Source organism: Oncorhynchus clarkii, chromosome 16 (genome assembly GCF_045791955.1).
Source record: "Oncorhynchus clarkii lewisi isolate Uvic-CL-2024 chromosome 16, UVic_Ocla_1.0, whole genome shotgun sequence".
Classification (NCBI taxonomy): Eukaryota; Metazoa; Chordata; class Actinopteri; order Salmoniformes; family Salmonidae; genus Oncorhynchus; species Oncorhynchus clarkii.
Window position 1 is genome coordinate 16,615,276 of NC_092162.1, and position 9,509 is coordinate 16,624,784.

The 9,509-nt window shown below is 41.3% G+C and overlaps 1 protein-coding gene across 1 annotated transcript; it reads left to right on the forward strand.

The window, feature by feature from the left end:
- Window positions 1-2,190: 2,190 nt before the first annotated feature.
- Window positions 2,191-9,158, forward strand: LOC139368052 (sclerostin-like). The gene is made up of 2 exons (XM_071106587.1): window positions 2,191-2,532; window positions 5,663-9,158. Exons 1-2 carry the CDS (start codon window positions 2,214-2,216, stop codon window positions 6,082-6,084), a joined length of 741 nt encoding a protein of 246 aa, XP_070962688.1. The 5' UTR covers window positions 2,191-2,213; the 3' UTR covers window positions 6,085-9,158.
- Window positions 9,159-9,509: the final 351 nt, after the last annotated feature.

Genomic DNA, 9,509 nt, shown 5'->3' on the forward strand with positions numbered 1-9,509 from the left:
TTCCAGGTTACACTCTATATGACCCTGTCTACAAATAAAACTCATACTATGTAAGCAGGGGGTATACAGAGTGTTGACACTGTGTATTTAGGGGAAGATACCAGACATCTGAAGCATTCTGTTGATACTCTGCATAACTACAGACAACACATTTTTGACTGACTTATTAAACAATAACGAAATGTGTCAACAATTCAGAATTTGGGCAAGCATAATTGCAAAACAGACCATTTTACCATTTCACATACTATTTACCATCATTTTCACCCAACAGTATACCCCATCTGAAATCAACATCTATTTCAAACCTGTGTGTTCAAGTAGTTAGCATCCTCGTCAGATGAATCACTGTTTCCCAACTCTCAGTCGTCCAATCCCGAGGAGCTAAATGCTTTGTTTATGTGGCTCAGACGCTGTGTTTGTTCATCTCCTATAAAATGAAATGTCCAACCATCCCTTTACGCTGCTGGCGGCCCTTACACAATCTGGAGAGCATCTGATTGTTATTCAGGGCCTTGACTGTTATTATGATGAAGCAGTAAAAAAAGTGCTGGAGCCCGGGTGCTCTATTCAGAAAACCAAAAACAGGAGGACTGTGAGCGACAGGGAGGGAAGGTAGTAATCAGAGCTGGCGCTGTGGTGGACACGGGACCATTCTCTACCAGGGGGATGACAGGAGCACAGACATGGAGAAACACGGACGGAGTCTTATAGGGAGAGCTGTGTCCAGTCCACTAACCCACTGTGTCAAAGCCAGGAGCCCACAAGCAAAGCAGGTTGATCTCTCTTTGTGACAGGTTCTAGGCTGGTTGTTTATTGTGGCTCCTGTGGTGGCTGAAATAGAGAAAGGAACATTGCAACATAATTAAATCATCCTTATCCTTGATTATTATTGGCATGGTTTTGAAGCCTGTTGGCTTGCTCCATAAATTTCAACTCTGATGTTAGGTTTCAACTGACTGGGCACACACTGGTTGAATCAACGTTGTTTCCAAGTCACTTCAATTAAATCATGTCGAACTAACTAACTTGGAATAGACATTGAATTGATGTCTGTGCCCAGTGGGAATACACCTAAAGGTAGAAGGAAACCATCAAACATCTCATTACGACCACTGCTCAGTTCCTAAAATGAATGACAGGTAACAATGTGTCATGAACAGTACTATTTTTCCAGAATGTGAGTGTGTTCATGCAGCGCACTGGGCACGTCCGCTGCATCCTCCTCAAAATAACTCCAATAGGAGAACATGTCATGTTGATCAGAGCCCCGTCAAAATCCTATCTATTTCCACTGAACCGTTTATTTGTTTATTATCCCTCAAGAGGGCAGCATTTGTACAATGGAGCCTCCATCTTTCAGCACTTCCAATCGAAAGACTGTGATTTCAAGGATGCCAAGAGTTTGCTGGAACCCTCTTTTCCGTCCAAATCATTTTATTAAAACCAGAGCACCAGACACTAGATACAGGATGGGACCTGTCATTTTCAGTGGATCAAAGAATCAGGAAGAAAATGGTGATAATGTGTTATGAGTTGTCTGAAGAAGAATGGCGTTACATTTCTAGATCCTTTTTCAAGAGGTCTATGACTGTGCAATAAATGTTTGGTCAATAGTGTACACTAATTCCAAAGCAGATACACGAGCCTACAATAAACAACAAAATACATGTAATAAAACAAAGGAGTAATATTACAAATAGACTGCTGCGACCTGTCAAAATGTACGCATTTCACAATTTTGCTATTATTTCTTACCCTATTATTCATGTTTTTTTAATTATTATGTTTTACTTATAATTGTTTAAACAAAATTGCGCGAGCTATCAAAAGTTGTCTATGATGGAGAGGGAAGCAGCCTAGCCATGAAACGTCACTCCATCGTCTTCCCGACTGCGCCCTGGATCACTTTCCAAACAGAACACTTAAAAACAACTTAAATACTTTTGAGACACATAGTGCGTTAATCACGAAGGAAAAAAGCTGCGTTACAGGAACTCAAAGAGACCAGAGACGGAGGTGGATGCGCTATCTCCCTAAAACCAACGTACCCAAACCCGTGCGCACCTCTCCTTGCGAGCGCCCATGCACCTCCCCACCATTTTTTAAATAAATGAATTTGGCTGGGGCTGGACCCCTCCCACTTTGTGTATGCTCTTAATTGTCAGTTTTGACGAAAGCTTGGGTATTTAAATAGCGTCAACGTCTCTTGTATGGGTGGAATTGGTGAAGTTGTTACAGAGCGCATCTTACCCGACGTTTTTCACCTGCTCTACCGCGGATCGATAAGCATGCAGGTGTCTCTCGCGCTCCTCGTCTCCAGCACGGGGCTGCTGCTGCTACAGGGATGTTGTACGGTCGTGCAGGGATGGAAGGTACTAAAAAACGATGCTACAGAAATAATACCAGAATATACTGAGAACGCACAGCCTCCCGAGCAACCAATACTACAGGCTTCTAATAATAACAGTAATACAATGAATCGACCAAAACACGGGGGAAGAAGATCATCAGCAAACAGAGCCTCTTATAGTGAGTATTTATTTTTGAACGTTATCTGGTAGCCTGCATAGCTATTAGGACTAGAGGATTACATGTCCATATTCGGGGCGCATTATGATTAGGCCTACTTGTAATCATAACTCGCATTACTTGTAAAAAAAAAAAAAAATGTAAACCATCCGTACAATGTGAGGTTGGTCTTCAGAAAGGATGAAACTGTATGGATAATCTTTAATCAATTTCATTGAATAATTTCGTATTGTTTAATCAATCTAATAAAATTTCATTTGAATTTTACTGTAACACTTTGTTTGAATAAGTGGTACTTGTATAAAATCTAAACGTTTAAAATAAACAGCTCGGGATGGTGCTAATATCTCATGGAGATCTATGAACAGCTGTACTGTACTCGTGCGAAATATGAGCAATCACTTGGTGAAAAAAGAGCGCTTTCAATTTAAGGTTAACCGAGGCGTTTTTACAGTATCTATTAATGTGTCATGTTAGATTGACGTTATGTTCTCAAGCACATAGCTTTTGTACAGTCTGAACTGTTCAAAAAACGCACACTCACCACACATGTCATTTCCCAGCATAGCTTGTCGTCCTTTACGCACGAGTTAATTCGTTTCCGTCCATTTGTAAGACCACACACGTCCTTTTAATCTTAAAACATGCAAGGTATCGATTAAATTCTCAATGTATGGTCACTCTATAACCCGGGGAATGATACCTCACCTGTGTGGTTTATGTGGATCATTATGTCAAAGAAACCCTCCAAAGACCACCCAGAACATCCAATCATTTTTCATTTAATTCCTAAAAGTGCCGAAAAGTGCTACTTTTCTATATAGATTAGTCAATATCAAATCATGGATAAAGCTTAAGGAACTCCAGTGGCCATTTTTAATTGCAGCTTTCCCTGTTGATGCTTGACAATGGTGTTTAGACTGGAACAGCTGTACTGTTGAATGGAGGAAGCAGGGTTGCGGTTAAATGAATGCTACGCAAAGGCTGAGAGAGCAACATGTTCATTTATATGCCTGTGGTTTTCTCCTCACACAATCGGAAGAGGTCGAATTACAAAAGATCATGGTTTTCACTCTATCCTCCATGCTATTTTCCTCTCTTTCATACAATTAGTCAAGGTCTGCCTATGCCATAGCTATTTAATCGCAACAACATGTGTTAAAAAAGAAAACGCCAGGGTTTCTGTTCTTATGGGATTTCTTCAGGGTATTTAGAAATTGCTGGTTAAATTCAACACGGTGCTGGAGAATGACTCCCACCTGTAGCCAGTAAAGGATATGCTGTAGTCATGCTGATTTGTACAGAGGAAATATCTCTGAATAGCCTCTCATGGATTCAAGATGCACAATGTTATTCTTTCCCAGTTTCTCCCAGTCTCATCATTTCAAATCTAATAGAGACTGTACGTAGAGTATAAACGACAAACCTTGCCCCCCCGGGGATCTAAATTGCTGTAATGAACAATGAGATACATTTGACATAATACTTGAAAACCTCTTAAACAACAGACAGCTTCAGAGTGGGTTTGGAAGAAAATGCACATTTCTAAATCTCTTCTTATACTGAGCAATATCCATCGAGAGAGAGAGAGAGAGTGAAACAATCATCTATTCAGTAGTCATTTGAAACATATTCAAGTGATTCGCCTTATGAAGATGGAAACTTGTTTGCAATTTCTGTGCCACAATGCTAAAAAAACAATCACATATTTAAAACTGGTTATCAGAATGTGTTGTTAAATGGCTACAACTTGATGAATGTTTGAAGTGTGATTGTATGATTGCTTAGTAAAAAGTTATTGTTTACCTTTTGTATTTCTAAATAGATCATGTCTATTTGTTCAGTCCGCTGCCCACCACTCAGATTATATTTTGGCCCACTAAGCCCAAAAGTTTGAGCACCCCTGATCTAATGAGTCATATCATATGTGATAAGGGTCTTCCTCATATCTGCCTCCCTCTGGGAGGACCATATCTTCCCATGACTCTTTCCATGGTCCCAGTGGGGTCATGGAGGCAGAGAGGGTCTGTCTGGCTGCCCCTCCAGTCACTCCCTGGTCCCCGTGCTCAGCAGTCGGTACTCTGAGAGAGACCTGAGACCAGAGCAGAGCCCTTGTGCTGTCGCCTCCCGAGCAGCCGAGACACAAAAACACCAGATCAGGTTCTCTGAATGAAAAAAAGGAAGTCATCCTTCCATAAATCCTTTGTTCTCCTTTTCGCAAAAGAAAAACTACAAAAGAAAAACAGATCCCTCTCAGTGTATAGTTTCCTTACCGACACGTCCTCTGCTATTCTGCACGCCACTTGTAAAGAAAGAGAACAATAACTAATGTGTAAGGCTGTTGAGAAGAGGCCATGGCCAAAATATTGAATTTACCAGTCATGCACTGAATATACTCTCTTAGTTTAGCTTTTTTCCAATTGTCAAATTGTTCGTTTTGGAATTAAAATACTTGTACAGCAAGCATTTAGACTGTTTCCAATCTTCACATCCTTTACGGAGGGCCTGCATTGTGTATGGCAGCTTTGGTTCCGACTTAAATCTCCATTATGTTTGATTGAGCTGTTTAATAGCACTCTGTTCTGGATTTGCTATCAGCTGATTGCTGCCAGCTGTAATTCCACATCCAACCTTATTTTCAGGCAACAGTCATCATCAGATCATGCATCAACGTTAGTGTTGAGTTTAACTCATTTCCCACCTCATACTGAGCCCTTCCACCAAACAAATGTGACAGTATTGATTTTGAATTGGATTTGTACATGTTCAATTTAAAAAAAAGGGCACTGTTGAGATTAAAAATAGCTGAATGGTAAAACAGAAGGAAGAGTTTATGAACATTTTAGAAGATTTAAAATCTGCCTCATATTCCATTTCCCAGCCCAGCTCCACGCACGCAAACTAACCAAGTTATTAGAATAAACGAATAACAGTATATGAACAATCGAACCATGCGTTTTTGACACAGGCACATGTTTGACATATTCAGAAAACGGAGACACAACTGTATAGCTCTCTGCTCTTGAATAGTTAAATGGAAGATTTCCCTCGAGTCGTATCGTCTTCAAAGTGTTTGATTTGGAGCGATGCCACAGAGTGTGTAAACCTCCTTTCCTCCTCTTCACCCCAGGTGCCTCGGAGCTGAGCTGCAGGGAGCTGCGCTCCACCCGTTACATCACTGACGGCTCCTGCCGCAGTGCCAAGCCCGTCAAGGAGCTGGTGTGCTCGGGTCAATGCATGCCCGCCCACCTCCTACCCAACTCCATCGTGCGCGGCAAATGGTGGCGGAGCAGCGCCTCTGACTACCGCTGCATCCCGGCCCACTCCCGAACACAGCGGGTGCAGCTGCAGTGCCCCAACGGCAACTACCGGGCTTACAAAATCCGTGTGGTCACCTCCTGCAAGTGCAAACGCTACAGCCGCCACCACAACCAGTCAGAGGCCAAGGAGAGCTCCTCAGAGGCCAATCCCAGACGCGACAAGAAACGCACCCGGCTGCCTGGGAGTCGGAACAAAAGCAACACACCGACACTGGTCAGCAATTCATACTGAGGATGCTCTTCCTTCCTTCGTACACGGACAGAGACCAAAGCAGTACACACGCACATGTTACACACACCCAACACGGCTCCTTCACTGGAAGAGGGAGAAGAAGAGCCTTTTCAACAAATAAAAGGATTTGTAAAGCTGTTTGTTGGACTGATTTGACACAAGTCTTTCTCACCAGAGAGGCACTATAGATTTTGCAGCCTATTTTACAAAATATTTCAGAACTTTTGATTTGCATGACCAAATGAGTCGACAAAATGCCAGGGAAGGCCATGTGACTGGTCAGGAAAGGTGGAACACTGCTAGGATGGGAGTGTACAGTATTATACATGTTCCGGTTCGTAGCTAACAGCCTCTGACTCAGACACTAAGAGTATCCACCTTCGCCACAGCAAGAGGTGAACCTAAACTCAAACCCCACCTGTCAAAACATCCACCGGGCAGGCTACATTGCCTGATAGGCCTAAAGGGTTGAAAAGTGTGTCTGTTGTCTAACTGTGCTCTATGGCTCAGTTAGATGGCTGGGTGTTCTGTACTGAGCAGCCTGTGGCAGCCCTTGGGCGTCCTGGCTATGAAGGTGGGCTGCTGACAGGCCCTGGCCTCGACCACGCAGCCTCCTGACAGCCTGGGGAGCACCGCACTCACCAGGAGCCCCCCCGGGGTCCTCCTCACTCCATAGCAGCCGTATAGGAGCTGTCAGTTAAGGCCCCTGGCCCAGTGGCCCTAGTGGCCCGTGATGGTGAAAGAGATAGGGGGAGAGAGATGGGTGGGGAATGGTTGTGTCAGCACTCCAAGACCAGGGTGCCTGCGGTCAAACAGGTGACTGAGCATTCCAGTGACCCGTCTTAATGACTAAATGAGCCCATTCCTGTGTTTAAGATTTGAGTCATGAAAAGCCATTTCTTCTAGACATGGCTAGTTCCTGTTTGCTGAAACCACACAGACACACAAAAGATCCTCATGTGTAGAGGAGGCTCCAGCAATTGTGCCTGTTGTTACCTTGAGGCACAGCATTCTATACTCATCTACACCCTGAATGGAGACTATTTGTTAGAAGCAAATAGCATTGGTAACCAACTAGCCGTATCCCTATTCTATTCATTGAGAACCTAGATGGTGAGGGAGAGAAAAAAAACTCCACTTCTCTGACTATCAGCCCTACACTGTAAATAGCAATTAGTTCTGCTAACAATTTTTTTGGAGGGTGGAAACCACCCAACTCAAACTATACAGTGTTCAATACTTAAAGTAATAAAGTGACATCATCACCCATATTGTTATATTTTTAAGTTGTAAATACTTAACTGTTTTGGGTTTTCTGAAATATTTGACACAAAATCGTATTATGTATTCTGAACTATAAAAATGGAAGTTATTTTAGCATGAATATTTGTTGTAGGGAACCTAAACATTTCGGGTCCCTTCTACTTACATTTTCAAGTGCACGTAGTAAGTAGTTCTGATTAGTAATTTTCAGCGGTCGTGTCTAACATTGTTTTATGTATTTGACAATTTGTCATTTTAACCCACCTTAGCAGGCATTGTTGAGCACAGTGCTCATTCCTCTAGCAGTAACTGGAGGTAGAGTTTTAAGCATGACAGGATTCTGCATTTGCCTCTGTCAATCAGAGTGACTGTTGATAGTGGCAATTTCTTGTCTCATTATTGAAAGTATATTTTCCCGATGGTTTTGATATCGTTTTCCATAATCTGTTACACTTCACAGCACAGAAAACTGCTTAATACCATTTTAGAAATATACTTTTCTTTCTTCAAACATGCATACAACATTGTGTAAAAGTACTGTATCATAAAGTACTTTTTATTTTATTACCGACAATCCTATACAAACAGAGCCATGTGGCATTATTAGGTATTCATAACTTGCAAAAATACATAACAATTCTATATCAGCACAAACACAGATAAATCAAGTGTTTTTTGCTCTAATATCCATGTCTACTACTTTATTATTTTAAGTAAATTTTAACTTTAAGTCAGAAAATTCTTATTTTCAATGATGGCCTAGGAGCAGAACGACAGATTTGTACCTTGTCAGCTCGGGGGTTTGAACTTGCAACCTTCCGGTTACTAGTCCAACACTCTAACCACTGGGCTACCCTACCAAGTAACAACAATTTGAGTAATGTTTAATGTTAGATTGACTTTAAAATATTAAATAATCATTACTTGTAACGTCTCAATATCTTCAGATTAGCAGAACACAAATAAATGAAGTTATATTTACTCAATAACTTAATATTTGTTAACAGTTCTTAAAAATATTAAGTGGCATATGAGTTAGTACCACTTCTAAAATTGTTGTTCTACTTACCGTTGGAAATATTTGAATAGCCACTAATCAATTTCTTTAATGAGTAAGACAGTTCATATTTACAGTACAATCTCTGAATAGAACTGACAAGAAAGATAGGAATGAGATAAAAGACTGAAACTAAATCTGAATTGTTTTATATTGGCTGCTGCTATCCCGCAGGAGGGATGGAGACAGACAGACAGACAGACAGACAGACAGACAGACAGACAGACAGACAGACAGACAGACAGACAGACAGACAGACAGACAGACAGACAGACAGACAGACAGACAGGAAAAAGTTCTGGATCCCCAATTTGCCCATGCTGACAAACCCATTCCCGTTTCTCATCCCTACTACAGTCTGACCTGTATTTAATTAAGAGTACTATGAACCTTTCAGCTTATTGTCCACATTCCGTTGTGCAATTCTCTCATAATACTTCCTTGTTTTGGTGTTCTAAATTGTACTGACAATGTTTGCTTCTTGTTCAATTGTGTGTTTGAAATAGCAACTGGAAGGGATTTTGTCATGTAAGCAGAGTTGTCCGTGTATAGCCTGATTGTACTTTAGAGACTCAAAGAAGGACTGCTACAAAGAATAAACTGCATATTTATATTTTATTTCTACATTTAAATTATTTATGCAACTTGTAGTAAATGATGAAGCCATTATTGTCACATAAAATAATAGTGACTTTCAGATAATAATGAAATACTGTACAGTACAATAATAAAGTAGAGGCAGGTTTATTTGAAAGATGTGTGTTTGTTATCATTCTTCTCTGAATGGGCTGCTTTGACAAGACCTTTCTCTCCTCTGTCTTTACCTGCACACCAAGTGTATCTCTCATGTAAACAAATATCAGCAATTAGGAAGTTGAGGTTTAGCAGCTCTTTGGAATGTCTTGCCCGGCTCACAAAAGGAGAGGAAGAGGAATTCACGCGTGAGATGTTAGCGGCTCAGTCACAACAGCAACATTGCTTCGTTCACAGAGATGGATATGAGCCATAGCCGTCATTCAGCCTGTTCTTCTCTCACAGCCTCTCGCCTCCCTCAAGGCCCAAAGGTTCAGACATTGAAAGAGACTTTCAGTTCAAAACGCATCTT

Bases quoted from the DNA above. Each gene is read 5' to 3' on its own strand.
- LOC139368052 (XM_071106587.1), top strand. From the start codon at position 2,214: ATGGGTGGAATTGGTGAAGTTGTTACAGAGCGCATCTTACCCGACGTT. The intron at 2,533-5,662 runs GTGAGTATTTAT...TCTTCACCCCAG, and splicing joins AGCAAACAGAGCCTCTTATA to GTGCCTCGGAGCTGAGCTGC.